At 44.1% G+C, this 24,804-nt stretch overlaps 1 protein-coding gene across 4 annotated transcripts in view; it reads left to right on the plus strand.

Moving 5' to 3' along the window:
* Positions 1 to 24,804, plus strand: part of STUM (stum, mechanosensory transduction mediator homolog) — a 287,384-nt gene that overhangs the window by 225,520 nt on the left and 37,060 nt on the right. For 2 of the 4 annotated variants that reach the window (XM_068185958.1, XM_068185960.1), the window contains exon 1: positions 19,648 to 19,919. In XM_068185958.1, the coding sequence (XP_068042059.1) occupies positions 19,730 to 19,919 (190 nt within the window). In that variant the 5' untranslated portion in view covers positions 19,648 to 19,729. Of the gene's footprint in view, positions 1 to 19,647; positions 19,920 to 24,804 lie in introns of those variants that run through there. The other 2 variants (XM_068185961.1, XM_068185959.1) reach the window with 2 other exon arrangements.

Consider the following 24,804-nt stretch of genomic DNA (forward strand, 5'->3'; position numbering starts at 1 on the left):
CACATCTCTCCATGAGTCTGGAACGGAAAATAACAAGGATGATGGCTCACCATCTGTTCAGCAACTGATATGGAGAGGTTGGAGGATCTCAGTCCAGTTCTTAGCAGATGTCTATCAGCAGCATCCCTACCCACTGAGGGTGTGCTCACCGTGTGCACTCAGCTGTGAGGAGCAGCAAGACCCAACACCAGCCCTGCCTCCACATTGTTGTTGCACATGCACATCCAAGTCTCTCCTTGGAGGAGCAAATTCAACTTCAAACTGCACGAACCCCCATGTCCTGCTGACACAAGGAAGAACATGACAGTAATTTGGATCAAACTCGAGCCACACAGCAGATCGCTCCAGGTTCCCACTGACGCGTGTCACACCCCTTTAATTATGCTCATGACAAGGCACTAACAGGGAAAGCTCTCTAATATATTATTCCCATTCTAACAACCTATTAAAACCACAGTTGAGAATTTTTCTGCTGGCTGCATTCTCTCACTCCAGTTACATGTTCCTTTGCTGCATCTGTAAGCTGTATCAACTTTTGAAACGTTTCAATTTCACTGTAGAAAGACAGTGCACCTGCAAATCTTAGATCATACAGGGGTCTGCATTCAGAGCTTCACCAGTCTGCTGTCTACAGCAAATTGAAAAAAAGGCTGTTAATTTTAAAACTACACCACAGGATATGCCTTCCAGATGAGTTACTTCATATTTGAATGAGTACTTGCTTTTCTCACCTACAAGATTTTGATTGCCACTAATCTTGCTGGATGTAGTGTCCTGGATCAAACTTCAACACAGACTTTATGAAGTCAAAGGCTTTACAGGAAAACTGTGTGCTGGGAGGTGTGCTCATGAACACTGATACTTTTCCCTGGACTAATTTAATGGGCAGATGAAGCTCCCAGCTTCAGTCTTCCAGCCTTAGGGAAATCAACAGGCCTGTGCAGAGGTCCCTGGGGATCCTGCTCCTGTTCTTGCTGGAAATACTGTGATGGGAGCTGGCTTTATCCTCCCTTGTCACATATTACAGCCAGCCTAGAGGTGTGTGCAGTGGGGAAATGGCTCATCTTTGCCTGATGAGTGAACAGGGGAGAACCAAGGGATGGTGAGGGACAAATAGAAAAAACTGGCAATATATCCTGTTTCTGAACAGAGAGACAGCTTGTATATGAACAGGAAACTGTGGAAAGAGATAAGATGGAGAAGGAATGGGAACCACTGCTGTCCTTGAGTCACACAGACTCCCTGGGGAACACAGGCAGCTCGTCTTCTTTGAGCAGCCCATGGGCATCACTAACAACACACACGTCTCAGGATCTACAAAATCTACCCTTTTCTTTCCCCTCAGGTACAAAATTGGATTCTTTTAGTCTTGGAATATGCACTGAGAAAAACTGGAAGTTCATGAGTCACTGGCAGCTCATGGCTGGAGACACATCCTGAAGAATCACTATTGATTTTCTGTGTTCTCATACTCACCCCTAGGCAGAATTTCTTGGCCACTACCCAGGGACAGGATGCTGAGCCAGATGGACCTTTACTCTCAGCAAATGTGGCCTTTCTGATGTTCCTGTGTAAAGCATGACAAACATCTCCTTACAAAAAGCAGTAAAATTTTTAATTTACTGCTGACAAAAACATTCATTTAATATCCATTATCTCTACCCTTAAAAGTTCTGGTATATGCTTCTTGTTTTGTAATGAAAACCATACTCAATAAAAGCAAAAATACTCAGAGACAGGCTATTTACTAGCTCCTTCATCAGCTGTTTCTTCTAAATTTTCTGATTATTTTCTAGTTTTGACACTAAAACCACAAGGAAAGGTAAACTGGTATTGCAATGAAGAGCCACCTCTGAAAAGTTTGGAGAGCAGCCTGGTCAGCTGCTTTCCTTGCACATTGTACAATCTTGTTGGGAACACAAATAGTTTGTCTTCCTCTGAGAACTCCATGAGGGTATCAAACCACAGAGAAGTATGTCTACAATGGTTGAACAATATTGGTAAACCCTTTTTTCCTAGAACAGTTCTGCGCAATTAAAAACTGCAACTTGAACACTGGTAGTTTCAATCTTGATGACATGTTTTGCAAGATTTTTGTGGATGTTTTAAGTTCCTTTTTTTGAGGAAAAACATCCAAAATTACATTCTCATTATTGCTTTGAAGGGAAATAAATAATGAATGACAGGTACCACACAAGGACAACTACTCAAGTCAGAACAGACTAAGAATCACCTGCTTGGGAATGTGATGTCCCACAGCACAGGGTAATACAGGGCAGACAGCAGGCTGTCCCCTTCAAGGAACAGTAAAATTATGTCCTCCCTCTCATCCCTGGGTTCATAGATCTCATAAGCAGGTGGGACAACATTAAATAACAGCTCCAGTACTGGCACTTGTGAGAAGTGAACACAAAAGCTGTGGGGCACTGAGCTCCCACTCGTGGCTGTGACACCAAATGGATCTTCTGTGGTGACACCGAGAACAAGCACAGAAGGAAACTCACTTTGAAAGTCACAGCAGTGATTGGGTGTCAAAACTTTGGTGCTGGCACTCAGCTCCATGCAATGCACCACTGCTCTGCCCTTGCAGCTGAAAATGCATCACCGAACCACATTTCTTGCAGTGAGTGATTCAATAGCTGCTGGTCCCTTGGCCTTAGATCAACTGGTGAGAAATCCAGGCTGGAGCTCACTGAGTGAGCTGCTGGAGCTGTGCACTGGGATTGCTCAGAGAGCACCCTATCTGAGGGTTAAATGACAAATTTGTTTGTGTATATAGAACCTTTAAGGAGAACTGGTTGCATGACCTTTGATTGAAATGTCTCCTTACATTTGATGCCTTACAACTTGGACACTTTTCAGTGACATGGACCCATCCTTCCTATGTTGGCCAAGTTTGGATTAGTTTTGAAGGCTTGTCCAAAAATGGAAGGCTATTAAATAAACAAATAACTATTTAGTCCAAATTACTGGATCTTTCTTTTGCCTCTGAAAAGTTCTTGCACATGCCTGTCACCTCTTAAAAAGAATACTGGATTTACTGCAGTAAGAGCAAACCCATCATTAGCTCCAAAGAGAATTAACATTTCATTGTCCAAGTAACACATATTGTTTTATAATACTGCAGTTTTGTTCTCCTTAACAAAGATGCAGGTACTAAATTATTGAATTCAGCTCTGCTTTTTTCACCTAAACACAGATACTCCTCAAGTATTTCCTCAGGACTGTGCAGTAGAGTTCATTCATGAAAAACAAAATGTAAAGCTTCCTACACAGGGTTGTAACTTGGAGGAGGCTTTTGTAAAGATACTTTTAGAAAAGCATTTTATTTTCTAACTCCAAAATATAAGCTAATAATGATAATTTTTAAATTGAAACCCAGTTGATAGTGTTAAAAATGAACCATTGCCGCACTTTTCCAAAGCAATTCTTGATAACATGAAAATGGCACACGGTAGTTTTCATTTTGAAGCTGTTCAATTTCTTCTTTGCTTTAAAAACACTGACTAATTTTTAAGTCAGAAGCATATTTTTATATAATAATTTTATTCTGCTTCTGTGTAAGGTTGTCCCCACAGAAAGCCACATCATTTCCCAAGTTTACCCAGAGGAAGTTTTGAGCAGAGCTTTTTTCCCTTTCATTAGGAGAGCAAAGCTGATCCTGCAAAAGCAAGAATAATCCTCTCTGCATTACTACTAACTGCACTTTAGAGTACTTGTGAAAACACATTCTCCTAGCCAGGCAGTCACATTAGAAACAGCTGTGGGTCATGCCAAGTACTGCTACAGAGATCAATTTATCTTCTGTTGTAAAATTTCTCAAAAGACAATCACGACTCCCAATTAAAAAAAAAAAAGCACTTTTGGTTTTGGGGACTGAGCCAATTAATATTTAAAAAGCAGATGGGTCTCAGCTTGGTCCTTTTAATGTAACTTGGATGTACTTTGTTGAGCAAATGCCTACTAACTTTGTGGGTGTTTGCTTAGAAATGGCATTTAGTTTAAACACTGGTTCAGTATCTGTACTTTTAAGGGTCAAGTGCAGCTGCTGAATTTGAAAGAGAAGGAAATTCAAATGCTTCAGTTGGTCATTTAGAAAAGGTGGAACTTTGAGTAAGACTAGAGCAGTAAATAAAACTCAGGAACGTGGCAGAGACAGCATAACTTGTGCACTGATGCAAACAAAGAGGCACCTGATGTGCAAAGGATTGCTCACACTCCTGAGTCATGTTAGAATGAGACCTGCTGGCTCCTGAGTTGTCTGTAAGGACAAGGTGAAGAGCATTTCACAGAATCAGTTGGGTTGGAAAATCCTCTGAGTTTGAGTCCAGCCTATGACCAGACACCACCTGGTCAACTAGAACATTGCCCTGAGTCCTTTCCTTAAAGGCCTCCAGGGACAGTGGCTGCACCACCTGTGCTGCTGAATAAATCCTCTCCCGAAATGGTTCCCTGTGAAGTTCACCTTGTGCCATTAAATAATTCATCTGCCCTAGAGGAGGTTCCTGGATGGAGAGGTCACTCTCAGATTCAGCCTTTAGGTGCACATAGCCATGATCCAGAGTTCCAACTCAATCTCAGACCTAGTTTAGATCACAGTGGGCAAAACCCTTCAATTGTTTCAGAGCATCCAAGTGAGAAAACCAAAGCCCTGACAGTGATGCAGCGTTGCTCAGTCAGAAGTGGGTCAATGCACAGAGGCCTTGCACAGAGACCCTTGTGTTCCTCACAGTGAGCCTCCTTTACACTGCCCAGGGATTTCTGGCTGAGTACACATTTCAGAAGGTCACTTTATCTTGAAAGAAATGAGAGGATAATTTCCACCTTGATACAAATACCAGCTGCAAGTCAGTTCTCACCCTCCCTTAGATCAGCCTCACTGAGAGATTCAGTGATGATGCTGCAGCTCCCCTTTGCTCACGACAATGCTGGGGAAATCACTGGCCTCACCTTCTCCACACTGCCTGAGCAATAAACACAAAATGTTTTGACAGCATCTCCTCTGAACTCTGGAAGCAGAGTTTGCTGGAAACACCTTAAAAAGCAAGTGGGGATTCTGAGTTTACAGAAGGGATTCTTACTCAGTTTATCTGTTCTACGTGCTTTTGTAAATCTTATCTTTACTAATGAAGCAGCAAGCACAGGGGAATGAGCTGGGTTTTGTCCTGTCTCTGGCACTACCAGCAGAACTGTCAGCTCAGCACTATTTGTAGATTTTCTCTTGCTTGGCTGATGTGAGAGACAGAACACGTTTCTCGGGCAGAGGGTGAGTCTGTGGGTCAGATTCTCTGCTGCAACACAGACTCAGGGCTTTCAAAGCCAATGTTATGGCACAGTCATGCCACTTCAGAAGTAATGGTGAACTGCTATACTCTTTCCACTCAATGTTTTTCAGAGTAGGTCCTCAATTTTTCAATCTTACAAGACAAATGCCAGGGCTATGGAGCCAAATTTCTCACTAATGGAGTTTGAAGCAGCATCAATTTATATGTACTACAGGAGATCAATTTCTGTTTAAAGAGTCCTGCTGATTTTTATGTATTATTTTCTTTTAGGCTTCTTACAGAATTATTTTTAGCTAGCATTTAAACAGAATTTCCTGCTCTCTGGAAGCCTGACAAAAGGCTGTCAGGATCCAACCTAGCACCTTTCAGTATGGGAATCAAGCTGGCTGCCTTTTGGAAGTAATTACTGATTTTATTAAAGAAGCTTGTGGCGCCCTAACAGATCTGCCAGTTGACTACATGCTTTCAGACGTTTTTGACAAATACAGTTTGATTTTTAGTTCCTTTACTAGATTTTTCCATTATCTCCCTTGACAATCAGCTTCTTACCACTCACAGGTCACTACTGATCACAGAATAGGAGCTTTTCTTTTGGAGGTTCATACACATACATCCCTTCTCTCCTTTCCAGTACATTCAGTTTTGTTAATTTCTCCTTTTAACCCTGATGGGCAAATGGCACCAGCTCTGGTTTTGCTCTCTCTCACTGCCTGATTCACAGCACAGTCAGATATGGCAGCAACATAACACAGGAGAATTTTCATCCAATATTGGAACAGATATTACAGTGACTTACAGCATAAGGAGAACTGTAAAAGACCTCTCACCTGTAGCTGTTACACAGATCAATTTACACAGGAACACATCCTGAAGGCAAGCAGAGGACAGTCTGAATTAGAGATGCCAAGGGTCAGGCCTCTTCACAATTCAGTGCACCCTCACTGCCATCTAGAATCAGTGGTAGCTGCAGATATGCTGTAGATGCATAAGTCTCCCTCAAGAGAAATCAGATATGGAAGACAGTCTCTCAGGCTGCCAGCAATGAAGAATATCCCCTTACAAAATAATACTAGTCACCCCAAAAACTTACATTTTGGGGATATTTTGGAAGGAGAGTGGAGGCAGATACACCTTCTGCAGTCATAAGTAAATGTCAACATGTTGAACAGGAGATCTGAGGTTTGTCACAGTGCTCAGAGCTGATTCTGGATCAGTTTTGGAGAGAATTCAGGGTCAGTGTTTGCAGAGAAGCTGAGGTTGAATTATAAGAGCCAGTGCCAGGATAAACAGCTGAGTCTACAACTCTGACTTTCAGATCTGATTTTGCCTTATGGAATACTTTGCATGTCATCATTCCCTCTGCCATTAACAGTCACAAAGAGAGGGTTTACAGCAAAAGAGAGAATCCTTTTTCCTCTTCTGTTTTATGTGTTAACGCGGCATTAAAAAAGTAGAAAAACAAGGAAATATGTAAAGGTAAGAAAGAAATAATACTGCCATTCTGAAGACACTTGAATTCAGTATCAACCTGTCAGCTATGAAAAAGAGGGTCTTTGGAAGCTGCCATTATGCTGCCACCACCACCTATAATGTTTCATAGTGGATTTAACACAATCCCTCTCCAGGTATAAAGAAGCAAACTGCACCATTCCCAAGGAAAAAAGGCATTGCTATTTTTTCAGAAGGAGAAAGAAGGTTAAGCAAAACATTGGTATTCATGTCCCATTCTCCTTTCTTCATTTCTCCCTTCCCATGATGACTTAAGGTATTTTATATACAAAAAGCCCACTGTTTACATTAAGGGAAAAAAACACAGCCTACCTGTTAGATAGCAAACATACCCCATATTTCAGAAGAGTAATAATGTGGGAAATGACTGATCATGTGTGATTCAGTCTTGTGTTCCTATATGCAGATTGGCATCACCACAGTCATCACTCGAGTGAACACAGCACAGAGGATCACAGATTTAGCTGCAAAACACAGCTTATAGGTACAGGGTTGCACTCCTAACTGCTCAGGCCCAAGAAACACACAGGGACAGACCCTCAGAAACCAGCTCTGCAAGAGTTTATAATGCAAAGGGAAAATCTGAGTGGCAGATGCACCAAAGCTCAGCACTGGCCTGTGCTCTTGCAATCTCCCACTGCTCTGTGCTGCAGCAGCAGGACGGGCTGAGGAGAGGTCTTGGGGTCACCCTGCTGGGCTGCAGGCAAGGCACAGGGAAGCCAGGCATGTTCTGGGGCAGGCAAAGGCAGCAGGTGAGCTGCCCAGCTCAGACATTCACTAGTGACACCTACCCATGCCAAAAGCCCCTGTGGGGAGCACCAAGGGGAAGGGAATGAAATAAATGAAGGCCAAGGCTGCACACACCTCGCTTTGTGAGAGCCTAGGACACATTTTTCCCACTGCCATCCCATTGCTGCTAAAAGAATAAGCTGCTCACTGATGGCTGTGTACCAGGTAAGCTGCCTTTCATCGTTTCTCCCCCAGGGTTCATGCTCTCACTTCCTCCCCTCCTTTCCCCATCTCCTCTGTGCTGAAGTTCTGCTCTTCTTCTCTGACAAAGGGGACTGCACACCCCCAGCAAGCAGTGCCATACCCTACTGGGCCTGCTGTTGCTAAGAGACTAAGTGAGAGAGAGAGAGATCCTACCCACTCAAATTCCCCTACAAATCCCAGTATTCCTCCTGTTGCTACTCCCCAGCCCTACTGAGATACCATTGATGCAACCTTGGTATCCAACAGATCCATATGGGTTTTATGGGATGTTCTCTCCCGCTGACCAGCACTACTGAGGAAGTCCCAAAATATGATACTACAGTAGATGGCATGTCATTAGGGAATTAGCACAGATACAGATGCAATCTACTCTTGTGGGAAACCACCAAGGCCAGAGGAGGTCAGAGACCTTGCCTAGATCTAAAAGATCAAGATCTTGTCTAGATCTTGTAGGTCAAGACAGGTTCACAAAAATATCCTTGGAAAGCCAAGCTCCAAGTGGACCATTAAAAGTCACAGCAACTGGCAAAGCACAGGACTGGACTGCTCTGCTGCATGAAGTCCCTCTAAATGTTACTAATTATGATTTAATTTCAGTGTTCATATTGATTTTCCCCCTCCTCCCTAGAATGCAGGGGAGTTTACTCTGACAACACTTCTGGCAGGCTAGCAAAGGCTAGCAAACACTAAATAAATAACAAATATTATTGACAAGGGAAAAATATGGAGTAAGTTTTTAAAACTTTCCTGAAGTATTGTCACGTTGCTAGGCTGACAGAGTTATCAAATCACTTCAGTCCCTGAGAGTAGTGACAGACTTTTGCAGACTCAGAATAGTTCACAATTTCAAGGCCTGTTTGCTGCCTGTGTCTTTGCACACCACCTGCAACTTGCTGGATTTTTAATTCTCCATTAAATTGGAGACACCCATGAGTATGCATGGAGAGAGTTCAACCATCACACCAAAGCCATGGAAATATGCCAGTGGGTGAAGTGGGTGATGTTATGATACCTTTATATGTGCACAGAAATCACTTAGGTTGGAAAGCTCCCCCAGCTGAACAGGAGGCATAAGGACAGCAGATTATGGAGACAGAGAAAAGACTATCTCTATATCTCAAAAAAAAAAAAAAAAAAAACCCAAAAAAAAAACCACCCAAAAACTTTCAAGGTTATGAACTGGCCAAAGAGCTCCAGATTAATTTTACAGAGAGAGTAGAGCTTGGGGTACAGCAGCAAAGAACTTCAGAAATACCCATGGGAAAGCTATTAATTCATAAAGGGAGCAAAGAGATTTAGGACCAGTCTATAGGAAACTGGGGCTTCTGTTCCACCTCTACAAGTTTAACTTTCCATTCATAAGCAAGACAGACACATCAAAGAAGTCATGGTAAGAAATGTCTAGATGGCAAACTAGCCATCTGCTTGTGCCTCTGTCAACAGGGCAGAAAAGCCTTACCCACTCTCAGAATCACCTCTCTTCATATAGATATTTATGCAAAGTGATCAAGTCTTCTGTTGATCTTCCCATGGAAGCATGTTTTCCACACTTAGATAATTTGAAAGCAGTTTTAAGGATTTCTAGTATTAAATCAACCTGGTTTGGAAATAAAGAGAACACCTCAAAGTTTACAATAACAAATATTCCTTTTCTGAGTGCTGCAAGGCAGTTTGGGATCAAAATCCCATGCAGAGTACCTGAGGTGAACAGAAACCTCTGAAGAGAGACAAATATTGGAAGTGTGCAGGAAGCTGATGGGCAAAGCAGCAAGTGGAGGCTGACAGAACTACTGCTCCCTCTGACAAAGAAGAATTACAGATAGCTGAGAACGCGGCCTGTTTGAGGGGACAACTCTTCTGCAGAGTAGAAAGTAAATTATACACAGAAGAAGCAGACGTGGATAAAGCAAGTTTTCTGTGCAACGTTTATAAGGAATGGGAAACATGAAGAAGATGCCAAGAACAGCCATACATTTTTGGGAAGACAGCAGAAATAGTCAGAAATTGAGATAATGCCAGCAATAGTTATAAAATCTTTTAGAATGTCACAAGGCTGACAAAACATCAGGGCCAGATGGGATCTGTCTCAGAAAAATCAAGCCATAAACTTAAAAAAAAAAAAAAAAAAAAAAAAGAAAAAAAAAAGGGAAAAAAAAACCAAAGCAAAAATACAAAAAAACTACAGCAGCATATGAATCAAAGGAGTGAGGTCCTACATGCTTCACCCCTGCCACTTTCACATGGAGAACTGAGTGAAATAAGCCCTGCCTGAGCTCAGTAAAAGCCATGCTGAGTGTGCCACAAGAAGGTTGAACTCCTGAGGATTCAGCTTCTTACAGGGAAAACTTTCAGAGTTGCAGCCCTTTGCAGCCGCTTGCAAGGTGTCCATCTCAAAAGACAGCCAACACCTTCGGGGAAAGCTGCTGTCCACAGCGCTTTGTGTTACTGCTGAGTAACAGGGATGTGGACACTTTCTGGGGACGAGAGTGTTAAAAAAAACAACCAGAGAGACCAGAAGTGAACAGGACCTGGTGGGCTGGGGAGGTGCTGGTGCATACTGAGGTCTGTGAGGGATCCAAAAACCAAGAAAAACCCCACAGCTTCACCTGCACAACAAGGGGGTGGACACAGAACAGAGATGTTAATTAAGGACACACAGGAGCAACTCAGGAAATTATGAGTTTACCAACAATAATGACTAAATGGAGAGTCATTGTTAAATCTGTTGAGCATGGATTTTCCAGTTCAATTGGACGTTAGAAATGCTCTTTTTGAAATCCAACTGAGAAGTCTGTTCAATGCAGAAGCACACTGGGGCAAAGCTTCCCAAGCAACCAGAGTAAGGGTTTCACAAGAGGAATGTGCACTGGCCTTGCAGATAAGGCACTAGAATGCATAGGGTGAGATCATGGAATTGAATCTCAGCCTCTGGTGACATGGCTGGACAGTTCCCTACAGCCATATTAATAATAAGTATTCCAGCTGCCTCAGCCAGCATTCCCATAGAGCCCAGGAGAATCAGACAGTGAAATCTTTGCCAGCTATTTGTGACACAGAGCCCAGTGCAGATTTCTGCAGCGAAGAGCCCTAAGTCTCCTCTAGCACAGAAAATCATCATTTTTGGGATGGAAAGCACCACTGAAAACTCCAATCACCCTGAAATAAAGTGGTTCAGATTGAATTAGGCACTTTTATTCAAGGGTAGAAAAGTGCAGGCTGTCCTCTGTCCCTCAGCCTTTGAAAACCAAAAGCAGTTATGGTAATCCTTCCCTGAGCTCACCATAGTCCTCTACCCAGCATCTATCTAGTTGCTACCCCTTTTTACCTAAGAAATCCAGAAATGGAATAATTTCCACCGTAAACACCCCTTTCAGGGTTTTGGAAATACTTCCTGCACAGACCCCATTGCACTTGACTCATCTCTTTAAATCAATGTACCAGGTATAGGCTCCCTGTGGGCAAGAATAACTCAAGATCAGCAAATGCAACATTAATCCCATTCTAGATTAGAAGGAATTTAAGCAGGTGTTCTTTTATACCAAAAAGCAATTTAAAGCAATCTTCCATCTGTGGCAGGAGAAATAAAAAAGTAGATGGATCTCAGGAAGAAAAGAAATATAGCTTAGCAGGCAGTGGTTTAGAGTGATAGCACATTGATAGCACCAGAAGTCTTTTGCAGCTGGATGAATTGCTAAAGCAAATGAACCAGCCTTCCTTCCCATGTGTCCTTGCTTGAGTCCACTTACAAGAGGACTTTTAGTCCCCATGCACACTGCTAATGTCAGCTCCCGGAGCCTGAGCAGCAGCTTCTGTCATCACCGCCTTCCTGACTATGACAACCTTCACTTCTACATTCACAACTCTTGCCAACATTAATTGGGTGCATTAAGCTTTGAGTGAAGATTTGCAATTTCTTCTTTTGCTGAACAAGCTTAAAAATATAATTTTTCTCCTATTTTAATTCCTAATACCTACAGAACATTGCTACAATCTGTTGTATGTCAGTGCAGCATTAGCAAAACGAGCGAGTACAGGCTCAGAAAATTAAGTCCCCTACTTGCTCGTAAGGAAAAGAATTGGCAGCAGAGAAAGTCCACGTTGCATAGTGCATATCTAAAACTTCTCCCTCCTGAACATAAGAAGAGGCCTCCCCTTTGGATCACAGGATGCTCTCTCACCGAGTCCCATCCCCACTGAAAAGCTTGAAGTCCAGTGGGTGATATCATAAAATCCCCTCAAATTCTTACACATACTTGACCATCAGTGACCTCACAAAAGCATTCCTCAGGCAAAACTCTTCATCTGCTCTCAGCAAGTCTGCTTGAAACTATTAAACTCCTGCTGAGGATATCTACACCTTGGAACAGGCCAAAGACCTACTGCTGTCTCACAAAGGGCTGGGCAAAACCTTCAGCATGGACCAGAGCCCAGGCAGCCATGCCTAAGAGAACATAAAACATCTTCTATTCCATGCATAACATTCCCCATCCTGCTGGAAACCCCTGAGCTATCCAGCAGTGCTTATGGGTTACACCTCATCTGATGTGACCTTTGTCACAAGAGCTGCTGATTTCCATCCAACTGAGATTACAAAGTTATGGGCAGCTGCAGCACAGAGACAAAGACTGAATGACTCATTCTTTGGACCTTTAATTAATTTTTTTTATTGGTCCCTCCAGATAAGAGGTAGAACAGTACAAGGAAGAGAACTCTTTTCCACTGTTCCTGTGCTGGTAAATTTGATTCTTCACAGCTGTCAAATAGATGGATCAAAATTCATGCATGCTGGTAAACCAGCCTCTGTCACCACTACAATTCAAGCAAATCCCAAGAAAGGCAAGTAGCATATGCTTTTCTGTTTCTCAGCTTTCTGAAAGGGCTGTCTTACAATACATAACATTTATGAACCTGTCTGAACCAGCTTTTATTGAGAAGTGAAAAGTACTATGTAAGAGGCAAAAGACTTGATCTAAGGAGCAATTTCATTTAAGGCAGAGTGTGTCAGCTTTGCAGTAGTTTACCTGATAGACTGCTGTGCTTCTCAAGCTACAGAAGATATTTGCCTCGCTCAGACTTAATCTGAGAGAAACAGACTGTGTGCAAAAAGCTCCCATCTCATCTCACACTCCTACTGGAAAACATGTCCAAGAATGACCCTAACAGGGCCAATCCAAGTGTAAAATGAAGGGAATCTCATCTGTCCAAACACTGCCTCAAGTTGTAACTCAGACATCCTAAAGCCACTAAATCCACTCAGTAATCCATTCCCACTTACCTTTCAGGATTGTTTAATCTTTCAGGTGCCTAAATTTAAAGGTGCTTCATTACACAGACAAATTATTTCCCTGTCACAATTTCAGGTGCCTCCTGCTGCTCATTAGTGCTCCTCTATGAATAGTGGTATTTCTCTATCACCTGCAGCTCTGCTGTGATTTACTTTAAGCTTTTGAATCCTTCCTATGTCCTTCAGAGTAGCCCTGACCACAGCACGATGGTAACAGCACTCAGCTTTTAAATTATAGTCTCTGGCAAAATACATGCACTCAGAAACCAAACACACAGATGCTTGGTTCTACTTTGCACAAAGTGTTCTAAACCATTAGATGCTTGTCCTCCAAAGAGGGAAAAGCAGAAAGGATGCCAAATGGATGAAGATACCTAATTTTCCCTACAGGTTTTACCTCAACTTAACCATAGAAACAAATGCTCAACTTAAGCAGGTTCGATCATTCCTGGAAGATTGAAGAATCTACCTCTCCACCAGCTGCAGGACAGAACTTACATAGTGGTGTAAGGACACCAGATTTTTTGGGCAAGGCTAAAAGCTCTTGAAGGAACAGGGTCTCCTCTTGGCCTTCAGCAGCAATTTGGCTGTGTTGGAATAAGACTGGTACTGGGAGCTACAGAACAAGGCTGTAAGAGAAAAATGGATCAGCATGTGGAGACACTGGGTTTGGCAAGGAGATTCCCCTCAGCAGAAAAGAAGGTGGGTGGAAAAGGACACTGTATTTTGTGAGGTGTAGGAATAAACCTGGAAAACACAAACATTTTAAGCCAGAAAGCCTTGGGCATTTCCAAGCACGGTAACTGATCTACTGAAGCGTGGTATGAGAGGACTGAATAATCCAAAGTTCTAAATGTCACAAGAGCTAACACCTAGAAACTTTGTACTGCCCACACTTACAAAAGTGAATGCCCAGGAGCATCCCATAATGCCTGTGATCAATAATTAGATCATGTTGGGGAGGATTGCTCTAATCAAAGAGCATGATGGAAGTGCACAGAATGCTAAATCAGTAACAAAGTGTTATGCTATGTTGCAAGGTAGAAAGTTTCAGAGAGAAAGGTGATGTACAAGGGGGCAATGAGATTACAGCAAGAAAAAGAAGAAAAGGGAATTTGTAAATAGTATAAGAGAGTCTCCATAAGCTCAAATGGGGAGAGAGACATTCAAGTCTCTAAAAAAATAATCTGCAGCAAAACAAATAGCCAGTGCCACAAGTGACACTGGCAGCTGGTGTTTTTAGTGCTCCTCATGTGTTTATAGCCTTCCTGATGTTCTCCATAAGTATCTTTGCTTCAATGGCAGAAGGGAAATGAGAGGGAAAATACAGGCAGCATAGCATTAATAGAGCAAGGGCCTCCTTTCCTTTCTTATAGATTTTGGTGAGTGTTTGAAAATAAATTAAGTTCTGCCTCTAAGTTTTGTAATTCTTGTCCATTCCCACCCAAAAGATTTAATGACAGGGAAGAACAAATGAAATATTAAGACAAAGAACATTATTTCAGTGGCAGAAAATTATCAACAGGATACAATTCAGAGCAAAGGACTTCCACTGGACAAGCAGTTGATGTCAGTGGACAAGCAGGGTAGAAATTTATTCTAGTCAGGTTGCTTTCTTTATCTTACATGATGCAGCTGCCTGACACTCTTGATGGTTTCAGTAAAGGTTAACATCTTTGTTAACCCATAACAGTCACAGGTAAGTCCCAGAATAAATCTCAGAATCTCTAGAGATCATTCTAGAGGTGTTGCCAAATCATCTGCACAAATGAAGACTGACATTAAGCCTAAGTCATACGAATTTAAAACAGCAACCCACACCTGAACTGCAGGCAGACCCAAATCCAAAGCTGTGGTGCAATAATCAATAGATTGAACTCCAGATTTTTGTTCACATCTCACATTTCCTGGGAAACTCTGAATGCAGGAAGACAAACTAGGGACTGGGGTATCTGCTCTATTTTCAGGGAAAGCATGAATGACTCAGAATGGGGCAAAGGAATGTTTGTGCTTGCCGAATAGCTTTGGGCCTGTCCAGAATGTTTCTCTAGTGCCTGTCCTCTTTCCTCACCTACCTTGTCACTGGTGCAATAAGTATACATTTTCCTATTTTCCCTGTTTCTCTGCTGGGAGAATTTACTTACTGTGTTTTTTCTCCCTCTGAGCAACACAGCTCACACAAGGTGAATTTAGGAGATGTTACAGAGCCTGGCACAGACACAAAGGGCAACATAGATCAGTCCAAAGCTGTTTAGAGGAAGAACAACTGAACAAAAACTGAGCTGAGAAGAAAGAAAAGCGGCTACAGGCATTAAAACATGAAGACTCTTGTGATGAGATCCTCACATTTCCCAGAAATTACTGCAATTAATTTTGCACAGGCTGTAAGTATGAAGGGATGCTTTAACTGAAGCATTAATAGAAATTTATGGAAACTAAAATTTCCTGTTGTTCTGATGCTCATGGAACAGAAGAATAATTAATAAATATGAAGCTACTATTGTTCCCAGTGGAATCAAGAATGCAGGATTTCCACCAGATTGGACACAAATAATCCTTTTTTTTTTAAGAAGTGAGAAGTCTTGTGTGTGCAGGATATACCCATGTACTATGTCAGCAATAAGTGTAGCTTTCATTTGCACCAGGAAAAGCTCACTGAGTCACAAACCCAGCCCCACGTGACTGTCTGACATTTGTCCATGGGCTACAAGTGGCACTTAAATAAGTCATTCCTCTGCACAGAGCTGCATTTGTCTCTGTGAGGACACAGGGCTATGCCAGCCCCAATTCCAGCTGGTACAATGGATTTTCTAGTGGCAGACATAACTCGAACCTCCTGCACATGAATGAAATTAATTGATCCTTCCCGCTAGGAGAGTGCTGTACTCCTTGAGCCAAACTCTGCTTCCAGTGACAGCGTGTGGAGCCATGCTGGATTTACTCTGGTGTTCTGGAGTGCAGACTGCAGGGCTCCTCCTGTCCCTCAGGGATTGTTAGTGAGCAGCAGCTCTGCTTGGCTCCTTATTGTCTTCGTTAATAACACAAAAATAGATGCAAACACAAATCATTAGAAGTATCTCCTAACATACTTGTAAGATACCCAAGGCTGCCTTGGAAAGAACCCAAGCTCAGGAGTGGGGTGTATTTAAAACAGATGAACCCCTGGTTGCTGTAGGTATGTCATTGGTATTCGTTCAGTTTGCAGGAGTTTTTTTCTCCCTTTCCAAAGTCAGAGGCAGCCTGTGGTGTGCCCAGTCCTCAGAGCACTTTAACAGAGAAGCACCATCCCTTCCTTTTGCAGAATCTCCAATTCTCCACTGAACAACTTGTTCTCCACAAGAACATCACAAATACTAGGGCAAGCAGGGAAAGAAGAAAAGGTATTTGACAGCTGCAGGGTAAACTAAAACAACTACTTTAACTGATCTTAAGTTCCCTTTGGCCTCACAACACTTCCCTCATCATTTAGTGTACAACTCAAAATGTACATACCTGCAAAATGTTTGAGATGCAGCTTATTTAGACTCTGTGGAAAACAAAGGGGAAAAACTTCCATCAAAAAATCTCCTATGACAGGTCCTTGAAAGTCAGCTAGTGACCACAACAAATCCCTTCTCCTGCTCTCTGCTAGGCTATTATTCTCCTCTGACTGGGTGTTTGGTGGCCATGAGCCCCACGCTGGAGCCCCTCAGGCCTGATGGATATGGAATTCTTGGGATACTGATCAAAGCCCCAGCACCTACTTCCCACAGCAGCATCCACATGCATGTAACTCACCCCAAAGCCTTGGCCACCAGGCTACCACTATCAACCAGAAAGTCCAGCTCAAGCCTGGCCAGCACTGAGACAAGGCTGTTTCACACACAGGTTCTCCATCCACGCCTGCTTAGCAAGGAGCAGACAGCTACAAGACAACTCCGTTTACCCTTTGCCAGACTGGAGGGAGTCAGAGGCCAGGCTCCTCTGGATTTAAGGGCTACAAGAGTGTGGAAGGCCCAGCCATCAGCAGGATGTCCTTGTTGCCAGCTGGGCCAGCACCACCTACTCTTTCACCAGACACCCAGGAGATTCAGCTATCTCAGCTTCCTTTGGGCCTGCCCTTGACACAGCAGCACTATTTGTCTTCAGCTTTCAGTGCATCCTGCAGCACTTCTCCAGAGAGAAGTCTGGGGGAGGATGTGTTCCCAGTGCTGTGTGTCAACATACTGGTGCTACACTGGTGTGCCAGGGGAGTTCCATGGTCTGAAACACCACTTTGAATTCAGGTTGGGTTTGTCTGTTGTTTTTGTTTTTTTTTTAACCAATTTTTGTCTTAACTGCAGAAAAATAATGTTATACATATATATATATATATCTACATAGCAGTTCTGTGAGCTGTTTTCATGCTGAGAAGCAAAATGAACATTTTAAAAGATCAGATCTGAGGAAATTTTAGTATTCTTAGCACAGACAAATATCACCGCTTTTTATAAACCATAACCTTATTTTAATCAAAAAAATAAATTCAGCCCTGGGCCACATTTCCTTGCTTAGGTCCCAGCACACCTTTCCACGGATGCCTGCCTTTCCAGGATGGAGCTCTCAGCACAGCCAGAGGGAAGCCCGCAGCTCGCGGGTGCTCAGAACTCGGGGAGCCAGAGCAGCCTCAGCAGAGTAATGCTGCCACCAATTCCCTTGTTTGGAAAAGCCTGGGAAGGCCACAACTTGTTACACCATGGTATCTTTAAAACTCTCAGGAGGTAGTCATAACTTCTGCCCGAGGCGCCCGAGAGCTTCCACGAGCACCGGCAGCGCAAAATTAACGATGCAGCTCAGTCTGGGAGCGGTGGCATTTTAATAGTGGGTAGAGGAAACCTTGCATACTGCCAGCTAATCTTGGAGAAGTAAATGAACTAACATTTGTCACAGGCTTTGAGAGATTCCAAGGAAATGTTCCATAAAAGCCAACTTGTTATTAAGTATTTCTGACAAAATATTGTTTTAATTAATCTCTGTCTTTGATTTTCTATTTGGGCTACTCTCTCAAAGGTCTTTTGCTTGCTTTTTACAGTGGGCAACGTGGGCTCACCCACACACAATTCCCAGCACCTATGGAGAATTATGTCACTGCAAGTTAATGATTGTGTTCCAACTTGGATTCTGCTGTGTACAGGCTCTAATTAATCCATATTCATACCATAAGGATCTCTCATCTGACTGTGGTCTGATCAACCAGCAGAGAAATATAGACTCCATATCAGTTACATGGGATCTTTCCAAGAGAAAGTGCAGCTCTCCAATAGCTTTGTGTCTAGGCAATACAGAGTCTAGGCTGTCATGAACTATTTAGATGGAAATAAATGTCACCATAAAAAAAACAAAACCAAAAAACAAAATAAAAATCCAAAACAAAAAATCCAAGCCAAACAAAGAAAAACACCAACAAAACCCAAAAAAGCTCTCCCCCAAAAGCCAGATTAGTTAATATATTTCAGAAACAAGTCTAAATTTTCTGCTTAATAAAAAAAAAAGAAGATTTTTTGGATGAAATGCACTCAGAAGACAAGCCAAAAGATAAGCAAAGAAAATAAAGAGATAGGAAGATAAGCAAAGAAAACCTGTTAAAGAAGAGAGAATTTACATGGGTTGTCTATGCTTTTGTGGTTTCAAGCCCAGTTAGTAGAAAAATAAAATGGTGTAGCCTAGAAAGAGGATTCTGCATTTCCCTCATTTAGTTTACCCAAACTTTTCGTTGTGCTAATCTATACTCTAATCAATTAAACTGTTGAATAACACCTTTGTCAGGTGGTATTCAAGTGGCATAAATAAAGTAGTTCAAGATTTCTCGTGGAACCTAAATTCCTGAAAGGAATTTTTTGGGCAAAACCGCAGCTTCAAAACGCACAGTAAGACACAGACTATCCCCTATCTAATGGGAAGATCCTGTATACGTGTCACACCTACATTTTATATCAGGATTAATGCCTTTAATATTTTCCCCGTTTTCTCTGCTGAATCCCATCTACAGGGACAATTATTGTGGTTTTTTTTTTTAACCTAGTCACGCTCAAGTTTTGTTGCCATTTCACCCATTGAATTCTGTGCTGAACAATAATTACCAGCCCTACAAAGCCATATTTCGTCTCTTGGCACCGAGGAATGAAGACACACTTCCACACCAAGCTGCGCTTAGCTCTCTAGGGACAGAGTTTTCTTTGCCTTCTAATTCTTGCGGCTCCCCTTCCTCTTCCTCCTTACCGCAGCGATTTTCGAACAATAAACGCGTGTGGGTTTAATTTACACCTTTTCTTACACCTTCTATGTTTAAGGGCGCACGGGGCACGCTCTTCCACCGCTTCTGCGCTCCCTCCTATGGAGTTCTTTCCCCCGTTCCAGCGGGGAACGGGACAGCGCCTCGCCCTGTCTCCGGCTGCCCAGGCGGGACGAGGCGAGGGGCGCACGGCTGCGGGCTCCGGCGGCGGGGGAGCGCTCCGGGCAGCGGCGCGGCTGCCGAGGGGCTCGGGATAAGGCGGGATAAGGCGGGATGCGGCGCCGCGAGGGGCGGGCGGGGGGCGGGGAGGGGTCGGCGCTGGGGGCGCGCAGGCGGGGCCGCGCCTGGCGGCGGGAGCGCGCTCGGCGGCGGGAGCTGCGATCCCGCCGGGGCACGGCCGCGCCGGCCATGGAGCCCTCGCCCAAAGACGGCGAGAGCGCGGCGGCCGCCGAGCCCGGCCGGGGCGGCACGGCCCCGTCCAGCGGGGTGGTGGTGCAGGTCCGGGAGAAGAAGGGCCCCCTGCGCGCCGCCATCCCCTACATGCCCTTCCCCGTGGCCGTCATCTGCCTCTTCCTCAACACCTTCGTGCCGGGGCTGGGTAAGGATGCTGCGGGAGGGAGCGAGGGAAGGCGGCCGGGACTCGGGGTCCCTCTCCCACCTGCGGCTGCTTCGCCCCGGCGGGGCCGCCCGGGCAGCCGGACCCCGCCTCGGCGGCAACTTTCCCCGACGGAACCGCGGGGAGGCCGGAGGAGCGGAGGGAGGGAGGCGGGAGCTCCTGAGCGAAGTTTCGGTCGGGAGCCGGGGCAGCGCCCTGCGGGCTCCCCAGGGATCCCACCGAGCAGAGCGGGCGAGGGTCGCGTTTCCCTCGGCGGGCAGCGGGGCTGGGGCAGCCGCCTGAGCCCGCTCCGCCGCTCCGCGGGGCACGGGCGGTCCCCGGCTCCGGGGACAGATCAGACACAGCCCCGCGCCTTGCGACCGCTCCGTTCTCGCCGGGCGGGGAGCGGGCGGGCAGAAGGGATTCAGCTGTTGGGGCTCTCGCGAACTGTGATGCAGTCACAGGACCAAAGCTCACGGTGGCCGCATCCCTCGCTAGCTAGAGACGAGCTTTCAGAGCCCACCGTGCCGCGTTTTCTAAGGAGACCCCTGGAAAATGTTAGAACCGTTGTCCAGAGAAACCGGAGATTCGCAGTTTCTAAGCCTAAAGTCTCTAGTGTGCTCAGGTCCCTAAGATGTGGCTGCATCCTTTCTATATTTTCTTTTCTTCCACTTGAATTAGGAATTGCTTACTGCAAGAGGAGCTCAGAGTTTGAACACTACAAAAGCCCCTGGAATACAAGGCTAAATACAAATATTCGAGATGACAGCAAAATAACCACATTAATAAAAAACCAAAACAAACCCAAACAAAATAATCAATGACTCATTAACCCATACCTCAAGTCTCTCATGGTCCATTTCTGGTTGCTGTTTCTGCTACTGTAGTTACCAAAGAAGCCTTCCTTGTGATATGGGAGTATCCTCCACCTAGCTCTGCTTTTAAAGAGCTACTGCCTGCCTTTAATTGCTTCATGTGCTTCAGGTGGCTTAATTCTTTAACAAATCTGAAATTCCTAAAGTTCTGGTTAAAGTACTACCCATGTGTGGGTGGGATAGTGTGTGCAACATGTAGAAGCCATTGCTACTCCAGAGTGCTTACTCTGTGGATGTATTCCAAAGGAAAACTTGCACCTTTTGCAATACCTCTGACTTTTCCTGTGGAAGGACTGGTGTGTGTGTGTGTGTGCGCCTCCAGATGCAAACCACCGTGCTTGGGGTTGTTCGCACAGCCCTTGTGTGCAGCCACCTGAACATCCTCGAGTGATGAATCAAAGGCAAACTCGGGAGTTGAGTTCTCTCATGGGGCTTTAGGTTTCCTGGGGCTTAGTTTCCCACTCCAGAGAGAGAAGTTCAAAACCAGAGTTTTCAAAGCAAGTGTTGTTTTCTGTTGGCACTGAAGACACCACATCTTCACTGCAGACATACAGGAAAAAAGCCTGACTTACCACCCCTTTTTCCTTATCCAAATTATCTGACATTTCACAAAGCACACTAGAAAACCCTCAGTGTTCTCCCTTCATCTCAGAAGGACAGATCCCCAAGAGCCATCCTTATGTTGAAATTGGCTTGAAGTGTGGTTCTCTGCCTGGAGTTCTTCTCTGGGGGTCTGCTGGGGGTAGCCAGTGTTGTGCCTTCCCTCATACAGAAGGTGCCTAAACCAAAAGAGCAGATAGCCCTCCTTTCCTGAAGGTGAGTGTTCAGGGCTCCCAGTCTGTGCTGCTTGAAAGCCTGGGAGTTGAATCTGGACTAAGCAGCTGTGTTGGCTGTGCAACCACTGACAGGCTGGACCAGCACGAAATGGTTTTTAATTTTATTTTTAATTCCATTTGTTTTTTTTTTTAAGAGGCGGAGGGTTTTTTTTAAATTTTTAAATTTTTTAAAATTTGTTTGCCCTTTGATGCGGTGATTTCAGCAGTATGGTCTGGCTGGCTGTACCACTGTTTCTCCTGGTGCCCTGTTGCAAAAGTAGCGGACCAAAAAAACTACAGATGAAAAGGAATCCTTCCCTGTGACATCGCCACAGCCTGGCAAAATGTAGTGTTTTGGAGATGCATCCCAAGCTCAGTATGCAAAGCATGGCATTTAGTATGTACATAAATGAACCGTTCTGTTAATGAAGCTGCTAATATCACATGCATTTTGAGAGAAAACTTAGTCTGAGATGACACACCTGACTAGAATACAGCTATTTACAATCTCAGCCATATCCTGTCATGTATCATATAGCCCACACAGGAGGGGAAACAGGAGGATCACAAATCTACTGGCAGGCATGTTCAAGGTAAAAAGAGATTTTCTGTCATTGTTGCTCTTCAGCCATCTCAATGAGCTGAGCAACACTTGTAAAATAGGGAAGATTTGCAGTGGTGTGAAGTATTCACATCAAGGATGTGAGCCTGTTCCCTGTGAGGTAAATGGCAAAATTCCCATCAGTTCTTGTAGTGCAGATTTGTAACGTTAAAATGATGCCTCACAGGCTCGCTGTGTATTTCTGCCTGCTTAGCTGGAGAGTGTGACTGTGTTTAGGTGTTAGTGGAAGTCCTCTATTTCTCAGTCCCTAAATTCATCCCTCATCTGTTTTGCACATAGTTGTCATTTGTATGTAGACTCTGCAGTGCAATTGCAAAGAATGGTCAGAGACCACCAGAGTAGACAAGAAAATGGGTAACATTTAATAAATCAAGTTTGCCAATGCTTGGAGACTGGTGCATTTGAGGTTTTCATTAGTGCCCCGTGCCTCAGAAGAGTGATATCCAACTAGAAATTGCACTCCGATGCAGGCTTCCAAATCCTTGGGCATTCCATTCTCTCACCATATGCAAGCCTCTTTTTTTTTTTTTTTTAGTTAAATTATCTTTCCTCTGTTATGGAAGTCACCTTTGAGGGTGACATCTGAAAATTTTAAATATCTGGTTTATTTTTCCTTCGTGCTATTTGTGTTTTACAGTAGTACTCTATTTGGACAGGAGAAGTAACACTTTCTCTTTGTTTACAGTCAGTTTATTATCTTCAGTTGGTTAATTTTCAGAGTTTTATGTAATAACCCAGAACTGCATGTTTTAAGGTGCATTGTAAACTGGGTTTTAACTACTCATTCCATACATGCTACACAGGATGTAGTTCATAGGAATTTTTTCATACATAGAGGATGTGTTAACTTTTCCCTTGCCAAAACTTAAAATTCAGGCCAAATGCAGTGTAAAAAATCTTGATTAGCCCATCTACTTGTAACCCTTTTCTGCCGAATAGCCTTGAAATCACACATTCCTTCCAGTCGCTGTGATGGGCCACTTGGAAATGTTCTGGATCGGTCTCCCATGGCCCAGTGAAGTCTTTCTCATCTGTGTCTAACAGGGCTATAGGGCTGAGCTGCAAGGAAGGTGTCCCAAGCTGAGGTTCATAAAAAGAGAGGGTAGGAAGCAGAGGGAGTAGTCAGCGGGTGCTGTGGCAAAAGCCATCTTGCCTTGGCTACCAGCGCTCCAGCTCTGCCACAGGCATTGCAACCTCTGGTCTGGCTTGGGGTTTCTGGAGCAGGCTCTGAGGCAGTGCAGTGATGAGCTCTGGAGAATGGGAGATGCAGCTGCCAGCAGAGCTGGAGGGTACCCAGTGCCGCCGTTCCCACAAGATTGGGCGCTCCAGCCCGGACGCGCCGCAGATGGCAAATGGGAGAAGGGCTGGCCGTGCCCTTTAGCTGGCAGACTGTGTTCTCCTGGAGCTGCCGTGTGCCAGTCAGCGTGGGAGGAGATCTGGCTCCTTGTCATTCCCGGAGCTGAGACATGGGAATCTTGCCCTCCTTCCTCTCTGCTCTTCCTTCTCTCGACATCACATGTGTGGGAGGGGGTAAACCGAGGGGGGGAACTTGAGGGAAATGTGAGAAGTGAGTGAAATTATCTGAAAGTCTGAGGTATTCTCCAAGATTAATCCCTCCTGTCGGGAAGGGGGTGGACTTTTGGATCACAGCCTGCATTATACGTGTACACTATTTTTATGCAGGGAGTAATTGAAATATGTGGCATAAAATGATGTTAGTGCAGGATAGGAGAGCAGCCACCCATGTGCCACAAAATAGCCCGTAGAGGAGCTCAGGAGTGCCAGCCTCTCACAGCAGCTACAGAAGGAAGGGGTGACTCCCAGCCCACTCAACTTTTTGCTCCCAGGGTTCCACAGTGCAGGTCTCCTGGTCCCGTGTGTGGCAGCTCCGTATCACGAGTCTTCTGCCATCTGTTTATTGACTCTTGAGAGAGTTCAAGCACTGCACCTTCAGCTGTGGGAATGTGGCTTTACCACTGGATTCATAGAAGCCAAGCATCTTCTCATTAGAAACCAAGGCTCTCCTGAGCAGAATGAGCTCTCCAGAGAGCTGAATAGAAAGTTGATGGGATAAGATCTGCATAAAATTACCAGTACCCGTTTTATTTTTGTGGTTGGAATGGTAAATAGATGCCTCAAGCAAACATTCATTGCCTTCATTATTGAAAGAAAGAATTTCAAGGAAAAAACACATTTTCTTATCTATGGTAGAGCAAACAGTGCAATAAGGAAATCTGGGCTTTCAGACATATGTGCATTAAAATCTCAGACTCCCTTTGGTATTTACAATCCTTTTAAATTTGTTTTTTCTTTCAAACATACAAACCAATGAATCTGTGTAATTTACAAGCTCATTTGTGGAAAACAAAGGTTTTCTCGAGTGTTTGTGTGAATTTGTGTTAGTGAACTTTACAGCAGCAGTTTTTTAGCTAACATTGCCTTTCAGCCTGTGATGCTGGTAGTGTGCAGAAACAAGCTGTTTGTTCATGGGAGCATAATTAAACACAGCAAACCTATTGCCAGTAGACTTCACTCTGTCAGGTTTTTTATTTTCCACTGAAAAGGTCAAGAAGTTC

The sequence above is a fragment of the Anomalospiza imberbis genome, chromosome 3, assembly GCF_031753505.1.
Source record: "Anomalospiza imberbis isolate Cuckoo-Finch-1a 21T00152 chromosome 3, ASM3175350v1, whole genome shotgun sequence".
In the NCBI taxonomy this organism is placed as follows: domain Eukaryota; kingdom Metazoa; phylum Chordata; class Aves; order Passeriformes; family Viduidae; genus Anomalospiza; species Anomalospiza imberbis.